This window comes from Sarcophilus harrisii, chromosome 3 (genome assembly GCF_902635505.1).
Source record: "Sarcophilus harrisii chromosome 3, mSarHar1.11, whole genome shotgun sequence".
Classification (NCBI taxonomy): domain Eukaryota; kingdom Metazoa; phylum Chordata; class Mammalia; order Dasyuromorphia; family Dasyuridae; genus Sarcophilus; species Sarcophilus harrisii.
The window spans coordinates 114,553,434-114,581,217 of NC_045428.1; the positions used below are offsets into that span (position 1 = coordinate 114,553,434).

Here is a 27,784-nt window from a genome sequence, read left to right on the forward strand (position 1 = left end):
GGCACCTATTAGACACAGTAAGCATAGTCTGATTTTATCTGCCTCATTTTTCAATTTCATTTGTAATTTAGAAATTTTATTTCATTGGTGTGGGTATCTGCCCATTGACTCATTTCTGCAGTCCTTCTCTCTTTTAATAAAGGATATTCAGGAATTACTGTGGTCAGTATTTTGCTGTGACTCCTTTTTAATGGACTTCCAGATTAGATGACCAGCATTCACTTTGATAGGAGGACCTGTTAGAGGTTGAAGATCTACTTTGTATAGCCTTCCAGGACTTAAGTTTCAATTATTGCCTTTGTAGTCAATTACTGGATTGATTTACAATAGAGAAAGAGAAAGAAATTGGCTGTCATGACTATTTTAAAATGATGCAGAAAAGTGTTTCTCCTCTAGAAGTATTGCCACATCTCTTAGAAGAATCTTGACAATATTCTCATGATAAGTATTAGCTATGAAGTTGACTAAACGGTTCATTTGTAAATTCAGGTCCTTCTCAATCAACAATTTCCAATTGCATTATCTGATTTTAATATTTTGACTAGTTTCTGTGCATTTGGCAAATACATTAAGAGATGAACGGCCATCTTTTAAAATGGTAGCTGCTTATGACTCTTGAAAGATTTACAAATATATAGTCTGTTGGCAGAATGAAACTAAGTTGCCTTTGGAAAGAGGAAAAATGACATTTATTTTTCTCTCACCTTATACTGCTACTTTTTAGAAATATATAAGACAGTTTTGTCTATATTATAACATTCAGAATTGCCAAGGTGAATCTTCTTTTTAAGTTGAGACCTTTCAATCTTAAAAAGAGCTTCTCTGCTGCCAGAATTCTCACTTTTGTGGTTCCAGAGAGTCTAGGTATTTAAAACCCCAATGCTACCTCCATTAAGCCGCCACTCTTAAGCTAAATTTCACTAGTGACTTTATAATCAATGCATAGTTTGGAACAAAACTTATGTATTTTTAAAATCATTCAAGACAGCTGTTGTCTATTTTGCAAATGGAATATTTAAATGTGATACTGAAGCAAAATTAGTCAGCTATTCTTAATGTCATTTGCTTTCTTAAAACATTTTCTCCTTGTACAGTTACTATTCAAAGCTTTTACTCTATGAAGGCTGTTTTAGATGCATAATTAACTTAATTTTTTCATAAAATATTAAGATTGCTAATTTTTCATATTTCTGAAAAATAGAATTATGTGATACATAAAATTAAAGAAAGTGGGAACTTGTTTTCCAAGTTGTGAAAACATAATTTTTCTAAGATGTTGGAAAGCTTTATATCAACTGCAAGAACTTTTAAAAATACATTTTTTTTTTTTTGTTGAAAGAGACTAACAAAATATTGAAAATTTGATAGCATTGGAAAGAGGTTTGTGCAAAAATCCAATTAAACTTATGAAACCTCAATCTTGTTGAAATATAACTTTAAAGGAAGGCAGTTCAGTTTCCCAGAAGTACTGTGTATAGTATTTCTGGCTATGGAAGAAAGGGTTAGAGTGTGCTGTTTGGCCAGAAGTTGGTACCAGCTTCCTCCATGGTGTTTTACTTGAGCCGTGTTGACACTTTAACAAATCCCATGGAAGCTTCCCTGAAGTGGAGGAGGAGCTGAGTTTTGCTTTTACAGTAAAATATTTGCTTGATACAGTGATCAGACTCTAATAACTACAGTCTAAGAAATCAGGGTTATTCTTGGTTGAATTAATCTATAAGCACACAGTTTTGGAATAGAACCAAAATTTCAGAAACTTAATGGCTACTGTATTTCACACAATCAGTAAAGTAAACTTTCCGACTATCGACAAAGTCATATTGCTTCATAGCCAATAAAAATATCAGACAAAAGGGTCTACTGTCCCTTGTTTTAAGGTAAATCCTGACAACCCAGTCTTTTCTTGCTCGTTAAATTCAGCAAAGGGCTCGAGTGATTTCTTTTAAAATAAGGTAATTTTAAGCAATTTTTTTTCTCACCACAGAAACCAGGAATAAATTACTCTTTCCAATAAATAGCAGAAAAGTACATATCTAGTGTACTTGGCTCCAGATTTTGTATATTTTTCATGAGGAATTTTAAAAAAAATCCTTTCCTTCCTTGTTTAAAAAAAAAAGCCTTATTTTGATTTACTTCTAAATGTTTTTCAGTAAGAGCGATAGCTATATCTGTAAGTCAGAAATTAAGTCCTCCTAAATATGTACAAAATAAACAGGCTTAAAATATTAAAAGTAATCAAGACGTACATATGTCCAGTTCCTCCAGGGGACAGCTGGTGGTACAGTGATTAGAGGTGTAGGCCTGGTTTAGAAAACTTGAGTTTAAATCAGACCTTTAGATGTTACTAGTTTGTGTGACTCTGGACAAACAAAACAATTTATGACCATTTTGCCTTAGTTTTCCTCAACTCTAAAGTGGGAGTCATAAGAGGAACTCTACTTCCCAGGGTATTAAGAATCCAATGAAATAAAATACTTTTTTTTTTTTTTTTAAGCTCTTAGCATGGTATTTGGCAGGTAGTAGGTCCTATATAATTGATTATTCTCAGCTCCATTTGTCCTTTGTTTGCTTTAAAAGTGAGCAATCATTTGAAGTATTGAAGTAAATAATTGAAACATTGGAAATGTACTTATGGGATGAGTATCTTAGATTGGGTTGAAAATATATTTAAGTTGAAATTCACTTTGAAGTGAATATGAAGGAAAGTCTTAACTAAAAAGAACTTTGATTATGTGCAATTTTGGAATTACATATTCTTATACCTCCTCCTAATACATATAAAAATTTTAAGATATGGGAGGGAGCTCCTGGTTTGAGATAGAATAATTATTTTTTTAAAATATACTAATTCCCACTCTTCTTAGTTATGCACTCTTTTATCAGAGGCAGAAAAGAGTACAAGATAAGATTTCAACCACTAAGTAAAAGTAAAGTTTAACTGTTCGAGAAAATAATAGGAAAACATTTTTACTTCAATCACTATAGCCTTTTTTTTTTTTTTTTTTTTTTTTTTTTGGCCTGGCCTGGTATATAACATTTTATTTAATGATTCTATTGTTTTGTCAAGGCATACTTATTAGTGTAGCTGAAATTGTTATCTACAAATTGAAACTATATCATTTGGTCTGAAAAGTCTTAATTTTAGCATCCAAATAAAATTTCATTGCTAAAACTTAACATTTAATAAAGTACCAGAATACAGATATTTAAAAGTATTAGGTTTTTCCTTTTTTTTTACCTCTTCCTATTCTCTTCAGCCCCAATATTTTAAAGTCTTGACTGCTGGACAGTACAGTGTTTATGTTGATTTTTGTAGACTTTTTTTTAAAAACTAATTTACCTTTTCATATATATTTTGATATGTAAATTAACCACATTCTGCTGGATCTTTTCACTCTCAAGCTAAATTTACAACTATTTACCAACCATAGAAAATAAGTATCAGTTTAAAAAAAAAATCTACTTAGCAAATACTAAGTAAACTGGTCTTTGACAAGATTAGTGATTTAATCACTTCCAAAAGTGGATTGGAAATTTCAGGTTGTATTTGATATTATTGAGAATAGAGCACCAAAAAAGGCAAAGACATGTTAACAAATGAATTAATTAGTGTGATATAAATTATGTTCTGATAATCTGAGAGTGGGTGTTATCCATATTGGTCTTGATGCTTGCTGCTTTGTAGTCATGGCTAAGGTTAGAAGCTAGCTTCTTTTTCATCTGTAGGGTGAGAAGGATTAGTCCCAGTTTATTAACATCACATATATTATATGTCCCTTTTCTTTGAATCTTGGCTTTTCATCAAAACGTTAACAGTTGGAAATAAAAAAATCTCAATAGAAATGGTGAGTCATAAATGATTGCTATTATAATTCCCCTTTTCCTTGTTCTGTCTTGGATGATACTATCTGTTTTATTTGAATGTGCCATCTCTAACGTACTATATTCCTTAATTGTTGCAGGTGAAAAGCCATACAAGTGCACATGGGAAGGATGTGACTGGAGATTTGCTCGCTCTGATGAATTAACACGTCACTACAGGAAACACACAGGAGCCAAACCTTTTCAATGTGCAGTGTGTAACCGGAGCTTCTCTCGCTCTGATCACCTAGCTCTGCACATGAAAAGACACCAGAATTGAGATGAACTGTTTCTTGAGGCTTGTCAGAGTCTATGCAATTCATTATTGATGTTATGCAGTTAGATTTGGCAAATTTTTAACTATGAACTTACATAAAGAAATTGAAAACTGGAAGTGTATATTTTGTATATTTGAGAGATAACAGGGAATATGTTATATTAATACCAAAGTGTTCATTTTAAGAACTTGATATTGCGTGCTGTAATATATATGGCTTTATTTGGCAGGTTTCATCTCTTAACAAGTAGTCACATCTCAAGACCTTGAGTATGTAGGTTTGGGTTTTTTGTTTTGTTTTAAAGGGAAAAAAGGGAGGGGGAGGGATTATGTTGGAAGGGGATGGTGAACTTTCGCCTTGTTTTTAACGTAAGCACCGTCATTTATTGTGACCCTCTTTAGAACACAAATGAGTTTGGCAGGCATGGAATGGAATTATGAATTACAATGTCAAGATTTTACTTGACATGGAGTTTTAAATGTTCTGGAATTCTTTGAAGAAGCAATGTATGTGGAAATTCACAAGCAGCCATTGAACAAAGGTGTGGGGTTTTTTTGTTTTTGTTTTTTTTTAAAAGAATGTGTTGCATATATTTGCTATACAAATTTTTGTAAATGTCCAGATCAGCTCTAGGATTATTACAAGTTTTTAGAATTCTTGTAGAAAAATCAAAAGTACTGATTTGAAAATAACAATATTATCTTCACATGGAATTTGTTTTAAGTTAACTTCTTCAAACACTACCAAGGTTACTTTGTTGTAAAACAAAACAAAACAAAATCCTGAGGGGTAAAAACACTGATAATCATTCAGATGTACTTAAAATGCAAAATTTATGCACTGATTGAAATAGGGTTGCTTAAAGGGGCAAAGCATTTTACATAAATTGTAAACGGCAGAGATTTGATGAGGATAGGTTACAATATATAAAATGTTAAACCTCTTACAATAAGCTAAACACAGTATCACTAAAGAAGGATTTATGATGCAGTTTTTGTATACTGAAATGTTAGCTTGTGCAGTACTATTGGTTCAATGCCAATTTTATTTTATGTGGATGTTGCATGTACTTTATAGTAATGTACAGTAAGATTAAAAAGACACAGTAATTTTACTTAAATTACAGTGCAGTCTAGTTAATCCATTGTTAATATTGACGCAGTGTCTGCCTTTAAATATTAAATGACATGTTGAAAATTTAAGGATGCAACTGCTACATTTATGCAATATAGAATAGTAATGTAATGCTGTTAACCAAAGGGCAGAATAAATAAGCAAAATGCCAAAAAAGGGTCTCAAGTGAAAAAAGAAAATTTAATTTTGTTTTAAAATATGTTTGTCTCTATTTATTTTGTGGAAGTATAGTAACTTTTTTTTTAGAAGACAATTTTACATACACTTGATAAATTATAGTTTGTTTGTTAGAAAAGTTGCTCTTAAAAGAAATGTAAATAGTTAACACATGGTGTAAATAATTTTGTAAGAGGCTTAATATGTTTATACATGGAAACATACATATAAAGCATAAATTGGTTGCTGTTTTGCTTCTTTTCCCCCCTTATTTTTGTATTGTGGTTTTCCTATGCAAATAATGGAGCAAACAGCTGTATAGTTGTAGAATTTTTTTTGAGAGAATGAAATGTTTATATATTATGACAATTTTTTTTTTGAAAAATAAAAAGTGCCTAAAATATTTATGGTGTTTCATTGTATTAAACCTCATTTTTGCTTTTGAGAAAGTAGTTTGTTATAGAATGATTAGATCATCTTGGTGAGTCATTTTAATCTTCAGTTTTGAGTCTTCATATTAAACAAGGGACTTGGAAAAGATGAAGTCCCTTTTTTTTTTTAAACTTAAGAATTGTCATAGTAACACTTAATAAATTCCATTCCTAAAGCAAATTGTTAAAGTTACTGCCTTACTGGGGCAATTAGTAAATGAAAAAATCCACAAGAATGTTTAAAGATAGCATTTTATGTAGCCAAAACATTCATTTAAGATAACCAAGATTAGATCTAACATGTAATTAGCCTTTAGAATGGAAGCATAAGGGGAAGCATAATTACTAACTAATTGTTCTATCCTCCTTGTGACTATGATCAGGACTAAATATGGTTTAGCTTGTGAGTGGAGTTTGGAAAAAGGTCTATTGACAGTCATAGTGTACACAAGATTCAGAAAGTTGAGTTCAAGTAGTTCTCTGAATACTAGTTGTGTGACCCTCTGCAAGACATTTGACCTTTCAATGGAGCACACATCTTCTCCCCCAACTTTCCCTTTAAGAAGTTGCATTTTATCTTTACTGGAGAGATAAGGAGATTGTCACAGTGGACCTACCTAGATGCCCTAGATGAATTCAAGTCACCTGACCAAGATGAATTGTACCCTAGGGATCTGAAAGAACTGGCAGTAAGATTGCTGAGTCACTCTCGTGATATTTGAAAGATCATAGAAAATGGAAAAATTAACCCAAAATTGGAAAGAGGAGGGTAAAGGGAAAGAAAATAGATCAAGTCTGGTAGGTAAGGAGAACTTGGAGATTTTGGCAAATTTTTGGATAGTCTTACGAAAGTGGAAAAATAGGTGAAATAATATAATTGAATGGATTGGGAACCATTGGGAAAAAGCAGTTAATGATTTTATGTCAAGATAGTAGGTTCTCCAGTGGCATATTCCAAGATCTGTCCATGGTTAGCTCTCTGGTTTTTAGCATTCTTAAAAATTACTTTGAAAATAAGTATAAAGGCTCAAGAAGCGTACCAGTGACCAAAAGCCAGAAGTAAATAGATAAGACATTGAGATAACAAGAACCAAAAGTATCTTGACAAACTAAACATTGTTGAGCTGGATCTTGTAGAAAATTGAGTAGTTAATATAAAATCTTAAACCTGGTTGTAAGAAATTTCACAAGAACAAGAGAGGAAAGACATATCTAGGCAGCAATTCTTAAAAGTTCAAGGGGTTTTAATGTAGTGCAAGCTATATGATATGTTAAGAGTCAAAAAAACCAAGGTGATTTTGAGTTGCATTGAAAAACATATAAGATGCTAGTCCCATTGTATTTTGCATCATCACTTCTCAGCCTGGAGTATTAAAATTCTTGCCCCATGATTTTAGGGCATTTACATTTAGTAAGGAGGTAAATGTCCAGAAGAGGGTAACAAGTGTCGTCGTGAGTCTGCATCATGTGAGGATTGGACTTGGCAATGAGAAGATTTGAGGGGCCATGAAAAGTATCTTGAGGCTTTTGAAGGGTTGTTACATGAAAGAGGAATTAGTCTTATTCTGCTTGGCCCTAGAAAACAGAACCAGAATTAATGGGTCGGGAGATGAAAAGAAGGCAGATTTAGGATTAGTGTCAGGAAATCAAAAAAATAGAACTGTCTAGAAGTGTAATGGGCCGTTTCAAGGGATAATGGGTAACCCTTCCCTTTGGAAGTCTTCAAGCACAAACTGGTTGGTGTTAATGGTGGAAATTTGTTCATGCTTGAGCTCTAATGACTTACTTAGATTCTGTAGTGTTCTCAACACCAGAAAATCATGTGTGAAACAAAAACAATTTAGAAAGTTGTATTAGAGAAACGTGAATGCCAGATCAAAGCGTGTGATGTTTGGATTTTTTTATATGGTAGATGTTTAAAACATGTTAAATTGATTTTTTTTGTGTGTATTGGGGAACCATTATGCTTGTGAACCTTAGGGATGGAGTAAAAAATAGTCATTCATTTGTATAGTATCTTATGGTTTACAAAAGTTTGGTGCTGGGTGGTAGTGGTGGTTTATGGTAGCCTTCTAAGGTAAATATTTTGAATATGTTTATTCCTCCTTGTTTTATAGATAGGGAAATTAAAAACTTGCCCAAAGTCACAAAGCTAGTACTGTTAGGATAGTTTTGAACCTAAATCTCTAGACCCCCAATTTTAATGTGTGTTTTTCTATCATATCACAGTTCCTGCATGTTTTTAGGAACTTTACTCTGGCGTCTCTTCTCCCTCCCCACACCCCCCCAAAAAAAAGATAATGAGAATGGAGAGGATCAGGAATGGAAGCTAGTGGTGGCTATATCCTTAGAACAGATAACTTAGGAAACATGAACTGATTATGTACTATAAATTTTTTCAATCACTATACATACGATTGGCATAAGTAATACTGGCTTCTTAATTTTCCCCAATCATCCTTTTAGATTTCTGACTTCCTTTTCTTGTCCGTGAATTGAGATTTGATCATAAAGGACCTAAACTTTTTGAAACACCATTTTAAAAAACAAACCTCTGCATTCACTATGGTATACATTCTCTTAAAAAGAATTATCTTTTCCATGGAATTTGTCACTAATTCCTATTTTCTCCATGAACAGAAATGGTAGCTTCAATTGTTGATGTAAAGGAGAACTTATGTGTTATGAATTGCTCCAAGAGTCACTGGTCTTTAATAATGAGATCTCCTGGGTGTTGCAGAGGAGATTCTTATTGTTCACATCTAAGTTAGGATAGATCGCCTCAGGAAAAAAATCTACATTGAAGGTTGCCTGGAAAATCAGGTTAGACCCCTTTGGCAGTGTGGACTCCTCATTTTTTTTTTTTTTTTTAATACATACTGAATTTATTGTGCAATATTATGGTAGAAGATGTTGGTCAAAGTATAATTCTTCAAGACTACTTTCATAATGATGTTGAATATATAAAATTTTTAAAAAATAGAATTTTAAAAGAAACCAAATATATTTGAAACCAGCATATAATTTTCCCCTCTATTTAAGTCCACAGATTCTCTAAAACCTATCCATGAACCACTTAGGAATCTGTGTACCCCAAGTTAAGGTGCTCCCAGATGAGTTCAATCGAATTATATTAGCTGGTTCCCTTGTTAGGTGGTACTCTTCACTAGTTAGATTGTCTAAATGACAAAGCCCTCCTAAGGTACCTAAGGCTACCATCTCTATCAAGTGTTATACTTCCAGTCCATCACTTCTTTCTTCACATTGTATTCCTGGATCCATCCCTGGTTTAGTTCCCTGAAACTGAAAGGTCCTTGACCCTCTCCACTTCCTACTCATGTGCTATACATTTGTCAAAACAGTTTGAGTTCTCCCGTTTTAAAGACTATTTCATCAGTCCAGTAGTATTTCTAGTGTGCCATTGTACAACTTTAATTTTTACTATTTGGAGAGAGTGTGTGAGTATTTATTATTATCATCTCAAAAAACTCTCAGAGGACAAAGACTTACTTTGCATCCTTTGTTAACCTAATGAATGAATACTCATTCAGCAAACAGTTGGAATAAGCCAAATATTCTGATGTGGGGGGCTACTGAGTTGTGAATAGGACTGGTCCCTATCCCCAAAGACTTTAAAATCTCTTTTGAACACCTAGGGAATACTCAACAAATTCTTGTTCATTGATTGTCAATTTAAGTAAAAAGAAAACTCACTTTGTTAATTATATAGTACCAAATTTAACCAAATTTAAATTTTAAGGAAAGAAGTCATGTTGTTGGCTTGAAGATAAAGAGAGGCCAGCCCTAGGCTATGAAAAACTGTCATTTAGACAACCTAACTAGCAAAGACATCAATGACATTAACCTGAGCATCACTTGTATAGCTTTTGAGTTTTTCTTTTTCTTTTTTTTTTTTAGCATGATGAATTGTTATGATGATAAAAGAAAATTTCAGCAAATTGATATCTAAAATATTTTTCCAAATTATTAATAGGTTTAGTTGATTTTATTTTTAAAAATTAAATCATACATTTCGCTTACATGTTTTGCACAACAAAAAAATGAACAAACCCTGACTAAATCTTGAAACAATTGATCTAGTCTTTTAGCAAAAAGGACTATGTCTATATCCCTATTTTAGAGACATAATCAAACACAACTATAAATATATTAAAATATTAATTCCAGTTTGTTACATGAAATAATTTAGAGGAAAGAGCACTATATTTCAAAATCGGTCTTGGGTATGAATGAAACTGTGATCTTTTCTGGGCTTTAGCTTCTTTATAAAATAGCTGTAGAGATCTTGTGGCTGGGGCAGCTAGTAGACAGAGCACCAGCCCTGAAGTCAGGAGAACCGGAGTTCAAATTTGGTCTGACACTTAACCGTCCTAGTTGTGTGACCCTAGGCAAGTCACTTAAGCCCAATTGCCTCAGCAAAAAAAAAAAAAAAAAAAAAAATCTTGTGGCCTGAATGTAGATTTGTGTTTAAACATGATCTGGCCTACCTAATATGAAAATGGGTCAAGAATATCAGCTAAGGCAGGAAAAAATATTTAAATTCTGAGATTACTTTTAATGTGCCCCTTCCCTCTGATTGTTTTTATAGTTGTGTTATTGCATCAGTGTTTTTCTGATTATATCACAGGCTGTGATGAAATGAATTAGAAATTAGATCAAATTTGACCCACATAATTCCAAATAAGTGAATGTGACTTCTTTGGAATCTGACTAGTGAGTGCTTATCTAATCATCCTGTATAGTAAATAAGTTCGCTTATTTGCAACAAAGACCAATAAAATCACTTGGAATAATCAAATTCACATTTGTGTCATAACATCATAAAAACTGCTATATAGGGAGGGCCTAATTCAACACTAACCAAATGTAACCCCTGGTCTCAGAAGCTAACCAAACTGCTTTTTTGTTATCTTTTTCTTCTGTGAGACTAAAATGAAAGTTTAAAAAATTAAAACTATAATTTGGTAATAACGAAGTACTGAGGTTATGAAATGTTTCTTGTTTAATAGGGGAAGCTTAAAAAACACAAGAAAATGGAATTTTTAAATGATCAAAAGTGATTGATAATTTTCGTTATCTGGGATTTGGATCTGTATCTTTAGCAAAATGCAGGGCCCATTAAGTGCTTAATAAATACCTACTGATTAATACTACGACTATTTCAGTTGAAATGAAAATTTGACCTATATAGCCTGGAGGCTAAACTGAAGTAGTTTGACTTTTCCTTCTCCAGCTCATTTTACAGTTGAGGAAATTTGAGGCAAACAGGACTAAGCGACTTGCCCAGAGCCACATAGCCAGTCTTCTGAGAATAGTATTTAATTCAGGTTTTCCTGACTTCAGGCCTGGGCTGAATCTACTGCACCATCTACCTGCCCTGTATAAGCTTCCTGACCCTTCCTCTCCCGGTAATTTATTGACATCTATATAAAAGGGGGAGCTAGAAAGGAAACTGGGAAAGGAAGGATTGTAATTTCCGTGATCATACTAATCATTTTTGAATTGCTTCTGTAGAATTCCCCTAAGCCTCTTATGCATCTAGTCAGTTAGGTGGTATAGACTCAGAATGAATCTAGAGGTTCAGATATATGAAGAAAAGAAAAAAAGAAAGGAAAAAGAGGAGGAAGGAAGGAGGAGGAAGGGAAAGGAAGGGGAAAAAAATGGACAGTGGTTATGTCCTAGTCAAATCATCTTGGCTAGCAGATGGACTAAACCAGATTGAAGGGTAATTGACAGAACTCAGATTGAAGAGTAACTCATAGAACTCAAACCCCTTGGTGGATTAGGGGGATGTGAAAACTTTCCCCAGGTGAATGAGCAGATGAGAACAACTTATTTCAGTGGCCAAGGAAGGCAGTGAAAATAGATGTTGTGGAGTACTTAGTGCTTGTTCAGACATCAAAGATGCCAAGGTTATTCATAGCATTCAAAACCATTGCCAGTCAAGGTTATTCACTACATTCAAGGTCATTGCCAGTCATTCTGATTTTTGTCTTGCCATTGGAGTCTAATCTGGAAGAGAGTGAGGTTGATGACTTTATGCAGCTTTGCCTCAAATCCAATTTACTCTTAAAGTTATCACTCCATGATGTCATTGGTTGTCTTCAAAAATAAAGGTCATAAGCAGGATTAAAATCCTGCTGGTCTTAGTTGAAGTCTTTCTGAATCATTTTTTATTTTTAAAGTCCATGGGAAAGAGTGAATTGTTTATCAAGAGTGCAAATTTTATTTTGCAGAATATAAATAGAATATTTATACTGTGAATAAATACAAAATACCTCTGTTAAGTCATTCCCCAATTGATAAATGCAAAGGATATGAACAGGCTGTTTTCAGATGAAAAAAATCTAAGCTATCTATAGTCATATGAAAAATATGCTCAATCACTTGATTAGAGAAATGCAAATTAAGACAACTCTTGAGATACCACCTCATGCCTATCAGATTGGTTACATGACAAAAAAGCAAGTGATAAATGTTGGAAAGAATGTGGAAAGACTGGGACATGAATGCATTCATTTTTGTTGGATTTTTGAACTGATTCAGCCATTCTGGAGAGCAACTTGGAACTATGCCTAATGGGTATAAACTGTGTACTCCCTTTGAACCAGAAATATTACGACCTGGTCTCCAGACCTAGTATCCGAAAGAGGTCATAAAAAAAGGGAAAAGGGAGACCTACATGTGCAAAAATATCGTAGCTCTTTGTGAGATGGCAAAATATGGAAATTGAGGGGATGCCGTCAATTAGGGCGTGGCTGAACAAGCTGTGGTGTATAATGTATAGGATACTATTGTGCAATAAGAAATGATGAACAGGAAGATCTCAGAAAAACCTGGGAAGATTTGTATGAACCTGGTACACAAAGTGAAATGAGCAGAACCAGGAAAACACTATACATAGTATCAGCAACATTTTGTGATGATCAACTATGAATGATTTAGTTCTTAGCAACAAAAAACTCATGAAGGAAAATGCTGTCCATAACTACATAAAGAATTGATGAACTCTGAATGTTAATTGAAGCATATTTTTTCATTTATTCTTTCTTGTGTTTTTTTTCCTTTTGTTTCTTCTTTCACAGCTATGACTATAGGAAATATATTTTACATTATAGCGCATGTATAAACTATATATCAAACTTACTACCATCTTCAGAAGAGGGAAGGAAAGAAGGAAAAAAAATTGGTACTCAAAATCTTGTAAAAATGAATACTAAAAACTTTCTTTACATATAACTGGAGGAAAATAAAATATTTTTTAAAAAAGATCTTTGTTAAATGTCAGGCTAAAGGAAGGAGAAGGAAATAAGTATTTAACTCTGGGGGGCAACTAGTTGGTACAATGAATAGAGTGACAAGAGTGGAGTCAGGAAGATCTGACTTCAAATTTGGCCTTTGCCACTGACTAGCTGTGTGAGCTTAGGCAAATCACTTCCCCTGTTTGCCTCCAGTTTCCTCATCTGTCAAAAAAGCTGGAGAAGGATATAGCAAATCACTTTGGTATCTTTCCCCAAATGGGGTCATGAAGAACTAGACATAACTAATACAGACTGATAGCTGGATAAACAGATACAGGTATAGATACAGACTGATAACAACTGCCAGGTATTTTGCTAAGTGCTTTATAAATTTTGTCTCATTGGTCTTTACAACAATGTCAGTTAGACGCTGTGCTTATCTGTTTTACAGTTGAAGAAATTGAGGCAAATAGATTAAGTGACTTATCCAGGGTCATACAGTACATGTTTGAGGCTAGATTTGAATTTTAAGTTTTTCTAACTCCAGGCCTTATGCTCAGTCCATTAGTTTTATTTATTTTGTTTTAATTTTTATTTTTCAAAATGACAGGCAAAGATAGTTTTCAACATTTACCCTTGCAAAATTTTGTGTTCCAAATTTTTCCCCTCCCTCTCCACCTCCCTTTCCTTCTAGATAGCAAGTAATCTAATATAAGTTAAATATGCAGTTCTGCCAAACATATTTCCACATTTATTATGCTCAGCAAACAACAACAAAAAAATCCAATTCAAACAGCAGCAAAAAAAAGATGAAAATACTATATTGTTACCCACATTCAGTCTCCATAGCCCTCCTTTTGGATGGCTCTCTCCATCACAAGTTTATTGGAATTGCCTTGAAGCACTTCATTGTTGAAAAGATCCAAGTTCATTACAGTTCATCATCACATAATCATCTTGTTGCTGTGTACAATGTTCTCTTAATCCATTAGTTTTGGAAAATTAATATGGGGTGGTAACCTTGAGACAATATTTTAGCTGGTTATAATAATCTGTTAGCAAGTATAACTTATAGCCCTTTAAGCTTTTCAGTTCATTTCTTAAGTGTTACAATATGAAAATTTTCAAAAACAATGTAAGATTATAGTTGACATAATTGTTTACTTCAAAGCTTACAGGAATTATTAAATTCCTGGCACATGAACTAATGGACAATGGGTTCCTTTTGAACTATTTCTAGGACTTAGGGACATGTACAAATTCTCATGTTGATTCATGCTATTTGTTACATTACTACTAACCTGTGTTATATTGCTGTGTGCTTATGTAACTATGTTTAATGCCTCCCATATTGGTGGATTTATGTACACCTTGTTTCATACTTGTTTCAAGTTGACAATAGGATTCCAACAGATTACCTTTGACTGAATGTACCTTGTAAAAAAATTGAATAATACATATAATAGAGTCTATATAATAGGACCAAAAATCCCATTTTTAAATCTTTTAAACTTACACAATCCTATGCAAAATGTATTTTCTTAACTTATATGCCTGAAGAAAGTATAGATAAAAGATAAAAAGATGATGCTTTTTTTATTCTAAAAAAGGAAGGTAAATAATATGATTCTATTTGCACCTGAAATTTCAGATTCTAGTCTAAGATGTACTATACTCTAAAAATATTAAGTGATTATTCATCTCTTTACCACTATTCTTATTGACTCCACCAAAAGAGAAATTAAAATGTACTGTGATACTGTGATCTATACTGTGATAAAGGTGCTGCCAATTTTCTATATGTCTGAAGACTTATCCTTCCATCTCTCCATCCATCCATCTATTCTACTCTCGCTCTCTCCATCTGTCAGTCTGTCAATATATCTACCTACCTACCAACCTAACAGTCTGTATCTACAGTTAAAAATAGCTATTAGTCTGTATATATCTTTCTATCCACCTTATCAATTTCTATCTAAACTAACTCTGTTTCTGTCTCTCAGTCAGCTACCCATTTTGCTACCCTATTCATCTAATAGAATTTGATATTTGTTAAAAAAAACAAAGTATGGAAAATTTTCATTATTGCATTGTAGGGAGGGAAGGGGCAGTATTTATTGTACAAACATTTCTGTATTATGTAAAAGTTCAGTATTAAAGCTAGGAGTGTTGAATATAAATAGCATTCATGATACACTTGGAACATTCAGTTGGGGAAATTGTGTTGGCTTAGCTCAACTCATGTTCAGGACTAGGATAAGCTAGGGTACTTGTATATCCTAGGCCAAGTTTGAAAGTTGGATTCCTCTAAAACTGAAAGGGTTCCATTTGTCTGTTACTGAACAGTAGAAATTTTGAGAGTTTGAACACTTAGGGATTAACACAATGAATTCCTGGTGGTATGGAAAATGAAATTTTTTGACATGAAAAGTATGTACATTTATAAACCATATTTAACAAAACACTCAAATGGCTTATCAATGCTTTCTCCCCCTTTTTTGCATCTCTTCACTTCTCAAATTATTTTTGTTTCAGTAAAACTGTTTCTTATAACCAGGGAGTCAATTTAAGCAAAACAATCTCCTTTTTATTATTATTGAAACTTTTTATTTTCAAAACATATGTATAGATAATTTTCAACATTCATGTAAAACATTGTGTTCCAAAATTTTTTCCCTTTCTTCCCCCTACCCTCTTCCCTAGACACTAAGTTATCCCAGTATATGTTAAACATGTACAATTCTTCTATATGTATTTCTACAATTATGCTGCACACACAAAAAAATCAAATCAAAAAGGAAAAAAAATGAGAAAGAAAACAAAATGCAAGCAAACAACAATAAAAAAAGTGAAAATACTATATTGTGATCCACATTCAGTTCCCACAGAACTCTCTCTGGGTGCAGATGGCTCTCTTCATCATAAGACCATTGGAACTGCCCTGAATCATCTCGAAGTTGAAAAGAGCTGTGCAGTCAGAATTGATCGTCATATAATCTTGTTGCTTTGTACAGTGTTCTCCTGGTAATACTCCACTTAACATCAGTTCATGTAAGTCTCTCTCAGTCTGTCTGAAATCATTCTGCTATTCTTTCTTATAGAACAATACAATTCCATAACTTATTCAGCCATTCTCTAGTTGATGGACATCTGATACTCATAAACAAAATAATCTCATACAATGGCTCTATCTGAAAAAACAGGTTTCTTTATTCACACTTATAGCTGACCATCTCTTTCTTGAAGGCAGGGAAAGAAGGTTTAACGTTCAGTCCTCTGCAGTCGAGATTGATCATTTTATTTATCAGAATTTTGATATGAGTATTGTTTTGTTTTATGTTATTGTCATTATTCTCTTGATTTGCTTACTATATTTTACATGAGTTTGCCCAGTTGATATTACAGTAGTGGTTAGAGAACAGAGCTTTAATTGTTGCTATTTATTATAGCCATGGTGACTACTTATGTGGCCTACCATGGAGCTCAATTATGCCTAGAATTCTTGTTATTTGTCTGAAGAAAACAATGTAATATATCTGAGTGTGTCTACCCAGTTTTTTTTTTTTTTAATTTTATTGGTAACTTTTGTTTACATTCATGAGATATCTTCTTCAGTGGATGGATTTTTTGGACTCAAGTGAGGAATGATCTGAGTTAAAATTTGGCCTCAGATACTAGCTGTGTAACCCCAGATAAGTCACTTAACCTCAGTTTCTCCATCTAGAAAATGAAGATAATAATAGCACCTCACCTCCTAGGATTGTCTTGAGGATCAAATGACATAATAATTGTAAAAAACTTAGCACAGTGTCTGGTATATAATAAATGCTATTATGTGTTAAGTTAGTGTTATTACACAATTGTTATAGCCATGACCCAAACAAAGGACATCTTTGTTTCAAGTGCTTTGTCACCACCACAAGAGGGGCAACTATGAATAATCAGTGTGAATTGTACCTTTATTTTTGTCATTAGAGTATATACCTAACTCTGGGTCAAAGGGTATGGACATTTTAATCATTAAAACAATTCTAGTGATAATTTTTTTTTGTATTTAAGTAACCTAAGTTTCCCCAAACATCTCAATTTTTCTTCCTTTATTAGAAATTTTTAAAAGAGAAGGAAAATTAAGCAAAACACGTTAAAGCATATTTTAATAGTCTAACATTATATGCAGTTCTCCATATCTATAGTCAATCACCTCTACAAAAAAGCACTATCTTTTGGGGGGCTATACTTGGTCATTGTAGTTTTTTAGAATTCAGTTTCAATTGTTTTGTGATTGTTTCTATATCTTGCCATTTAAATGGTTGCAATCATGATATGTAGGATTTTTTTTGGTTCTGCTTGCTTCATTTTGCATCAGTACTTATAAAGTCTTTATATACTTTTTTGTATTCATCATATTCATCATTTCTGACAACACAGTACTGTATTACATTGATGTACCACTCTCCAGTCACTCAGCATCTATTTTGTTTCTAATTCTTTGCTACCACAAAAAGTGCTGCTATGACTATTTTGGTATACATGGGACCTTTCTATCTTTGAAGTTTATATCTAGCAGTGACATTATAATTATTATTGTTATCCTCTACTACTGCACATTGTATCACTTGGACTTAATCTTTATCAAAGATATTTGATGAAAAAAATATATTGGAGGGGTCAATTAACAACTTTGTTCTTATTCTATTTGTATTTATTTTGTTTATGTAAATACTTTTTAATTTCATATAATCAAAATTATCTGTTTTTTTGTGATTGAGTATCCTTGTTTGGTTAAGAACTTCCCTCTTAGTTAAAGATATATATATATCTTGAAAGATACCAGATCTTATTCTCTATTTTCTTTGTTGTGTGTGTATGTGACTTTTAACATTGAAGTTATATATCTATTTGGAGCTTATAATACTATATACTATACAACATTAATGTAACCTAATTTCTGTCAAGTAGCCTTCCAGTTTTGCTAGAAGTTCTTGTCAGAGAATTCTTCCCCAAATGATTTATGTTATTGGGTTTATAAAACATGAGTCATTGAATGCAGTTCTTCTCTATAGTCTGTTCTATTAATCTGCTCTTCTATTTTTCAATCAATACTAAACAGTTTTAAAGATTGTTTTATGGTATAATTTGAGGCTGGAGGGCTATTCATCTTTCATTCCTACAATTTTTTTCATCCTTTGTCTTGATATTTTAAAACTGTTATTCTTCCAAGAATTTTATGATTTTTTTTAGTTGTGTAAAGTATCTCATTGATAGTTTAATTCATTTAACACAATTTGTAAATTGATTTAGGTGGTATCATTTTTTAAGAATTATGTTTATATAGTTCACCCATGGGTATTGAATGTACTTTCAATCATTTCAGACACTGTTTCTTTAAGAAGTATTTTGAAATTTTGTTTATAGTTTTGCAGTGTGACTAATTGATTTTAACTGTTCCTCTGTTCCAAAGGCAACTTTTTCAAGATAGTACAATAAGTATTTTTTTCTCTTACTGATTATTAAACACTAGATTCAGAGACTATTTAGGACTATTTGGCACAAATTCCATATAGAATCATAAGTCATCCTAGATTTTGAATTTGCACAGGAATGGAAAATTTAGGACCAAAAACTTCATATAATATTACTAAAGGGAACAATAAGAAGCAGCTTTTCTTGTCCAGCTCTGAGTGTTAAGGATTTTATGGTGATGCACTTAATTAAACAGAACTCCAAACCTTATGTTAAAATGAAAGGACTTTTATATGACTTTTGGTTTAATATAGCTCTTCATAATAGCAGTAGGTAACATTTATATAGAGCTTTAAATTTTGCAAACTGTACATATTATATCAACTGATCCTTGCAACAACTCGTGAGGTGGGTACTCTTATTCTCATTTTACAGATGAGGAAATTGGGGCAAAAGATTAAGTGGCACCAACAAAATCAATGCAGCCAAAATTAGAAGGGAAGTGGAATACTGAGAAATAATTTTTGTACCCAATGTTTCTGATAAAGGCTTCATTTCTAAAATAATCAAATTTATAAGAATACAAGTCATTCCCCAATTGATAAATCATCAAAGAATATGAAGAAACAATTTTCATATGAGGAAATTAAAGCCATTATAGTCATATGAAAAATGCTATAAGTCACTATTGATTAGAGAAATGCAAATTAAAACAAGTCTGAAGTACCACCTTACACTTAGTGAATTGGCTAAGGAGACAGGAAAAGTATCACTACTGGGTCTGTATCCCACAGATCATAAAACAGGGAAAAGGACTCACATGTGCAAAAATGTTTGCAGCAGTCTTTTTTGTGGTAGCAAGGAATTGAAAACTCAGTGAATTATCCACCAGTTGGGGAATGGCCAGATAAGTTATGGTATATGAATGTGATGGAATGTTATATTGTTCTATAAGAAATAATGAACAGGCTGATTTCAAAAAAGTCTGATAAGACTGATGCTGAGTGAAATGAACAGAACCAGGAGAACATTGTACACAGTAATAGCAAGTAACAACTATGACAGATTCAGCTCTTCTCAGTTATACAGTGACCCAAGACAATTCCAATGGACGTGTGATGGGAAATGCCATCTGCATAAAGAGAAAGAACAATGGAGACTGAATGCAAATCAAAGCATACTATTTTCATCTTTTTTTTTGCTTGCTTTTTCTTTCTCATGATTTTTCTCCTTTATTCTGATTCCTTCTTTCAAAACATGACTAATGTAGAAATATGTTTAAAATGAATGTATATGTTTAACTTATATCAGATTGCTTGCAGTTTGGGGGGGGGGGAGCAGCTAAGGGAGGAAAAGAGAAAAATTTGGAACTCAAAATCTTTTTTTGTTTTTTGTTTTTAATTTTTAAAGTTTTTATTTTTAAAACATATGCATGGATAATTTGACATTGGCTCTTGCATAGCCTTGTGTTTCAGATTTTCTCCTCCTTTCCCCCACCCCTTCCCCTGGATGGCAAGCAATCCAATATATGTTGAACATGTTAAAATATATGTTAAATCCAGGATGTATAAACATATTTATACAATTCTCTTGCTTCACAGGAAAAATCATTAAAAAAAAAAAAAAAAAAAAAGGAAGTAAATGAGGAAGAAAACAAAAGGCAAATGAATACAACAAAAAGAGTGAGAATGTTATTTGTAGTCCACATTCAGTTCCCACAGTCCAAGATCATTCGAAGTGACATCAGTCATCTCACTGTTGGAGTTATGGAACTCAAAATCTTACAAAATAAATATTGAAAACTATCTTTACATGTAATTGGGAAAAGTAAAATACACTTGAGGAAAAAAAAAGAGCTTAAGTGACACCCCCAGATCTTATTGCTAATAATTTACTAAGTGATATGCCAAGGGTAACAGAGATAGTACAAATCTGGAATTTGAATTCTGGTCTTCTTGATCCTTCAGTCTAGTTCTTGTACTCATGCACCTTTTCTTTGGAAGACCTCTTAAAGAAAATTAGAATTACCCTAGACACTTTTATAAAAGGACAGAAATGAATAAATTGTCCTGGCAGTAATTTGCTTCTTACACTCAAAAAGGGAATACTTATTTATAAGAAAGATTTGCTTTTTCTTGCCCTGATAATATGATCTCTGCCAGCAGGATCACAGGCTTTAAAGGTAGAAGATAACTTTGAGATCATCATGTTAAGATCTTTATTGCTATAAGGAAAGAACTAGGGTGGTAGCAAAATTTTGGTCAACAATAAAACAGTTGGGAACTGCTTAAGTTTCTACTACTTAAGACTTTGGGGGCAGGCACCACTACAGTCAGATTCCTAGAGTAAAATAAATGAGAAAACAAAGACAAATTAAATAGGAAAAGGACAAAAGAGACTGAATTTTGGTAATGGTGTGGGGATTTGATATTGTAGGCATCTTTGGAATGTAAGTATGCATATCAAGATATGCCCCACCCTTTTTGTAAGGACAAGTTAATTTATTTATGGAGAGCCTGCTATGACATGCAAAGAATTTTGCATGCCCTCATAGAGCTTACAGTCTATAAAAATAAGATAAAATACAACATATCAGGATTAAAAAAAAAAAAACTAAATCTGTGACTTTTTTGATATAGTAAATTACCCATCAAAAAGCTGCTGCATATCACTTTAGTTGATATAAGGAAGAAGGGAGGGACTCAGATAATAAATCTCTTGCTGAAGGTCACACAGTCAAAACTGAGTCAGACGTGGGTAGCATTTGAACTCAAGTAGTCCTGATTTGAGACTGGTTGTCTATAAACTATTCCAAACTTCCACATTGTAAAACAAAAATGCAACAAATCTGAGAAAAAGATCATGTTTGTGGATTGTCCCAAAGAGCTTCATGGAAGAAAAATAATCACAGAACAAGGAATACACGTTTTAATTCTGTCAAGAATATATCTTACAAAATGCCAATTTGTTAGTACTTAACTAACTTTTTCGGATAGAAAGTAGAGCATTGTAATTTTTATTCTTTTCTAATTGGTGTAGAGTACAATGGAACCATCATTTCTCTAGTCCAGGGAGCTATACCTCTATAACGCAATCTAAAATTATATTACCTTTTTTAGAGATCAGTGAGTGGGATTGAACTAAAGTCCTTCAAAACCCTCTTAAGAGGAGAGACATTTTAATTGCTCTCAAAATTCAACATGCTCCTTTTTATTATATTATTCTCACACTTCCCTGTAGCTGCCCAAAATAGTATGGCTTGTATAGTATAGAATAGTATAGTATAGTATAGTATAGTATATATAGTATAGTATGCTGTATATTAACAGTGAGTAAACTGCCTAAACAAGAAAAGAACCTGAGAGAGGAAAAATAAGACTAAGAATAAAAGGGCTCAGGCCAGGGGCAGATGAAAACTGGCAATCAAGATGGACCTAGGGCTCAAAAGCTAGGTAAGTAAAGAGCCCACTGGATTTTAGAAAAACCGGGAAAGATTTACATGAACTGATGTTGAGTGAAATGAGCAGAAACGGGAACCCTATGTACAGTAAATGCAGCATTGTGTGATGATCAACTTTGATAGGCTTAGCCTTTTCTCAGCAATACAATGATCCAAGACAATTCAAAGAACTCATGCTGGAAAATGCTATCCATATCCAGAGAAAGTACTGATAAGAGTCTGAATGCGATTGAAACATACTATTCTCACTTTATTTTTCCTTATTTTTTCCTTTTGTTTTATTCTTTTGCAATATGAGTAATATAGAACTATGTTTTATTTGATTGCACATACATAACCTATATCAAATGACTTCCTGTCTTAGGGAAGTAGGAAGGGAAAAGGGGGAAGAGAGAAAAATTTGGAACTCAGTCTTATTAAAATTGTCAAATTTTCCTTTAATTTTTGCTTTCACAACATGACTAATATGGAAATATATTTAAAATGATTATATACATATATACATATACATATCTATTTATCTATTTGATATCTATATCTATATCTATCTATCTATCTATAACCTCTCTCAGATTGCTTGCTGACTTGGGGAGAAGGAAGTGCAGGGAGAGAGAAAAAAAAAAATGGAACTCAAAATCTTACAAAAATGTGTGCTGAAAACTATCTTTACATGTAATCAGAAAAAGTAAACTATTATTAAGTGCTTTAAAAATGAATGTTAAAAATTGTGTTTACATGTAAATGGAAAAAATAAAACACTATTCTAAACAAGCAAAGAGCCTAAAAATTTTAATAATAGTGAGAAATCATGCAAGGAGAAAAGCAGAGAAACATATACTGGGAATTAACAATTGAGACAATACATTAGAATGGGTGGGGGAAAGACAGAAATCAGACATGGCCCTCCCAATAAGACCATAAATGAAGGAAACTTCTACCTCATCCTGAAAGTTTCTTAAAAATCCTGCTTGGGCAGGAGCCAGTCCCAGGGTATGGGTAGCCTAAGGCCTTCAGGTGGTATCTGGTGAATACATTGAGGAGTTACTACGTAGATTAATACAGTTAGTGAAGAGCCCAGAGCTAGAATGAAGGCAAATCCTGACAGCAACTTGGAAGGATAGAGAAGATGAAACAGTGGTCTGGGGAACAGCTACAATTCATAATGCAGAATCCTAGAGCTGGACAGAGACTTCTACCCTTTGCCTTACCTCCCCTATATAAAATGTGATTGTATATTAGCTGGGGGAAAAGGAGCTTTCCCCTATTAGAACAATGGATTTATCAGATCAGCTACTTATTGTCTTTGAAAGCTTGGAGAATTTGATTTTGAAGGGTTGAAATATGGAAGGGAAAATTTTAGAAGGGAAAAGAAGAGAGATTCATGGCCTGGAATAGAAGAAAGAGAACAGAATAGTTTCAGTCTCAGTTCTGCCATTTAACCAGCAATATACTTTTGGGCAAATCACTTTAGCGCTCTTTTCCTCCATTTCTAAATCTGTAAAAAATGAGGTTTTTTTTTTTTTTTTTTTTTTTTTTTTTTTTTCTGGCTCGAGATCTTATGTAAAAGGCTTTGTGGTTAATGAAATGAGTTGACATAGTTATACACTTCATTTATTTTCACTAAAACTCAAAGACTCAGACGTTCTATTGGTTTGAGTCTTAATAAGTTGCAAAGGTATAGAGGGCAGTTGTTGCCAACTCTTGGCCTAAAAGCCCAGAATAAATACATTTCTATTCTAGCTGTATGGGAAACAGTTCATTCTTAACATGTTGCTATGGTCTTGGGAACATTTTCCTTTTTGCTATTGATGAAGTAATTGCCATGAAATGTCTAACTGTGTTTTGTTAAAGTTACAATATTCAAAAAATTTGAGAGGCTTTGTGAGAATTGAAAAACATCAAGAGAATAAGGAGACAAAGAATTTATATGATGTTTGTATATACATGTAGGCATATATATATATATATATATAATATACAATATCAAAATGAAAACATATAGATTGTAAAATATGTATCGTGCACATAGACCAGCTTGGTAGTTCAGTGGATAAAACTCGAGGCCTGGAATCAAGAAGACCTGAATTCAAATCCAGTCTGTGTGATCCTGAATAAGTCACTTAACCTTGCTTTCCTTAGTTTCCTCATCTGTAAAATGAGCTGGAGAAGGAAATGGCAAACTACTACAGCATTCTTTTTCTTTTTTTAAGTGTTGTCATTTTATTTTATTTTATTTTTTTAATAACTTTTTTTTATTGACAGAACCCATGCCAGGGTAATTTTTTACAACATTATCCCTTGCACTCACTTCTGTTCCAATTTTTCCCCTCCCTCCCTCCATCCTCTCCCCCCACCCTCTCCCCCAGATGGCAAGCAAGGTGTTGTCATTTTAGACCTTTATTTTCCTTTCAAAATACTTATCGGTAGAGTTGAAGCTGTAATTTTTTGTTGTTGTTGTTGGGATTCCTACTTAGTTGCCTTTTAAATTCAAAGCATTATTGGTTGTGTTTTTTTATTTTTTTTAACCTATTTCTGAAATACAGAAATAGTTTGAACAATAAGGAAGTCCCACAGTAACAATATTTTCTGAAAAGTATATAAAAAATCTGATTTCTAACCCCAGATATAGGATACACAGATATGGGGTAAATAGAATCTCATGTCCCATTGACAAGTATTCAGAATTTGACTTGAGAGCCTTCAACCCTGGGAAATCACCAAAGCTTTCAATGAAGAATGAATCAACTGAGAGTGCTTTTCAATAGTGCAGATTACAACCTTTCTACATCTTATTAGCTTAGATAATTTTTGTCCACTTAGTACAGAAGTTCCAATATATCAATTACTTTCTTCTAGATAATGTACCACAGAATTCTTGCCAAGAAAACCCCAAAGGGGTCATAAAGAATCAGATACATATGAAATAATTGAATAACTATAATGAATGTAATAAAGATTTTTTAAATATTATGAATTTTATACGTATGTATATAAAAGTTTGTCGCGTAATTCTTCTGATGGAGAAAATAAAATGAGGCTTTAAATGTTATTTCTTAAATGTAGAATTTCCTGAGAAGGTAGATGCAACAAAAATATTCAAAAGACCAAAAATTTTCACATGAAGGAAAGTGGTCCAGTTACGGGGACAGCCTGTACAAAGTCAAGGACTTAAACTATTTGGGGACACTGACTGTTTATCTTTTGCCTTTGTATCCCCAGTCTGTTCTTTGTATATAGTTGCTAATTAATAAATGATTGTTGTTTGATTGTACTTTTTCCTGAGCTCTAGTCCCATAAACATGTTAGACTCAATATGTTCAAAACAAATCATTATTTTCTACCTTAAAACCATCCCACTTCCTGATTTCCCTATTTCTTTTGAGGGAAAGAAATTCTTCTAGTTTCTCAGGTTTACAATCTAAATATCATCTCCATCTAATTCTTCATCCTCATTTATCTCCCTTCCACCCTAGTATCTAATCATTTGTCAGGTCTTGTTGATTTTACCTCTCCACTTATGCCACAAGCACCCACCCTATTCAAGTCTTCATCACTTCTTGCCTATATTATTATGATAGGCTTCTAATTGATCTCTTTGCATTCAACCTTTCCTCTTCACTTCATGTTCCACACAGGTGCCAAATTGATTGGCTTAAGGGTACAGGTTTGATCATGTCTCACTCCTTTGCTCAAGGAGCACTTCTGTCTTTCTATTGCCTCTAGGATAAAATACTAACTGCTTTGTTTGGCGTTTAAAGCTTTTCCCAATCTGGTGCCAAGCTGTTTTTCTAGACTGATTTTATATTACTTGCTCTCACGGACTCAATGTCCTAGCCAATCCGGCCTCCCTGATGCTGTCTGTACATGACATCCCGTCTTCCACCTCCATGGTTTTGTCAAAGCCTGGAGTGCACTCCCTCTTCATCTCTGCCTCTAAGAATTTCTAGTTTTTTCAAAGCTGAGCCCAAGAAACACTTCTCACTGGAGACCTTTCTTGATTTTCCTAGGGGCCAGGGCTCCTTTCTCTCTCATTGAATAATTTTGTATATTTCAATTGATTTATCACACCAGTAGAATATTATGTTCAGGAAGGGAGTTTCATTTTTATCATACTGCTCCTCTAGCAGAAAGTTTTGCACATAGTAGGTACTTAATAAATATTTATTGAAGTAATGTACAAAGCTACTAACCTTAGTACTTACTGCTTCCCTTTCTAGAGGATTATTTCTTCCTTTCACTAACTTTATAAAAATATATTCTATTCACTAATAATAGATTCTTGAATTTTGCCAGCAATAAGTCAAGTTCTCTTTCTTGGTGTTGCTGGTTAATTTCCCCATTCCTGTCTCAACATTCTCCTCTTCTTACCCTTTAAAAAAAATCAGGATTAGATTTTGCCCTTTTTTAGTCAAGCCATATATCTTATGTTTATAAAATTCATCAAAGATCACTGATACTAGTTCAGTGATCATATCTGCCCATTTCTTCAGTATCCAAGAATGTAATTCCTATGACCTAGGACATTTAAACTCATCAAAACCAGTTATGTACCCTCTTATTGAATGGATGGATTCATGATTGTGAGATCTGAGCAGAGGAAAGTCTGTAAAATGTGAAAAATCACTGATGAAAATAAAAAAAGAATCTTTAAACAGAGTGGGGCTGGGGTGGGAGGTAGAAGACCTAAATAAAAGCTGAAAAAAAATAGCCAAGAAAGTATTATAGGATTAGTTGAAAGAACTGTGGCCAAGAAGATAGAAGAATAGAAGATGAAGACTCTGTTCCAGCACTTCTACTCATGAGCTTTGAAACTTCGGACGAGACGCTGGATTTTTCTGGTCTTCAGTTGTACAAGGAGAAGATTAGAAGACCTTTAAGGTCCCTTCTAGCTTAAGTTCTTATCATCTAAATAAAGGAAGATGCTCTTGAGACTATAATTCTGTTCTTAAATCAAGGAAATTGAAATTAGCCCATGTTGGAACTTGAAAGATCATGGCCAAGAAATGAAACTACAGCAAAAAAAGGAAACTGAGCACATCAGAGGCATGTGAGCTTCCAGTGCAGTGCCTCTCATTATACATTTAAACCTTGTTCTATGAGAGCAGTCTTGAATAACAGGCAACATCAAAAGGCAGCTGTGCCTCTCAGAACAAAACAGCTGAGCTCAACAGCCCAAATACAACAGCTGTACTGCCTTTGGATTTAGTGTTAAATTAAAATTAGACATTTCTTTCCCTCACTTCTTTGGCAGAAAAAAAACCAATTGAGAAGGCTTAATTTCAGAAGTGAATGTCATGTCCTAGTAATTTTGTGCACAGCACCCAGTAAAATGTTGCTGTGATTGTGGCAATCTGACAGATAATGTTGCTGCTAGTAAGTAGAGAGGCTGTCTCTCCCCTTTTTCATTATTCAACATTGCTTAGCTAATGAAAATTTGTCTACATGCTTTTAACACCCATTTATTTGTAGCCCAGAGGTGACAAATTGGTGGCAGCTTTAATATTTATCATTGGGTTATAGATTTAGAGCAAGAAGGGATCTTAGAGGCCTAGTATTTCCTCCTTGTTTTATGGATGGGGAAACTGAGTACCAGTGAGGTTCTTATCCAGTGTCACTCAGGTCACCCTGATTCTTGCACTTTGTATTATGCAAATCATCACACTGATTGTCCTTTTGGATTTTGTCAAGCTTCATTTAAATGATTCTATCTTGATTTGTAAAGAATTTTTATTTGAAAGG

General features: G+C 33.2%; 1 protein-coding gene across 7 annotated transcripts in view; it reads left to right on the forward strand.

Moving 5' to 3' along the window:
- The window catches only part of KLF5 (Kruppel like factor 5), a 71,422-nt gene extending 66,003 nt beyond the window's left edge, over window positions 1-5,419 (forward strand). For all 7 annotated transcript variants that reach the window (XM_031958474.1, XM_031958473.1, XM_031958471.1 and 4 more), the window contains one exon: window positions 3,963-5,419. In XM_031958474.1, the coding sequence (XP_031814334.1) occupies window positions 3,963-4,141 (179 nt within the window). In that variant the 3' untranslated portion in view covers window positions 4,142-5,419. The remainder of the gene's footprint in view (window positions 1-3,962) is intronic.
- The last annotated feature ends 22,365 nt before the right edge of the window (window positions 5,420-27,784 follow it).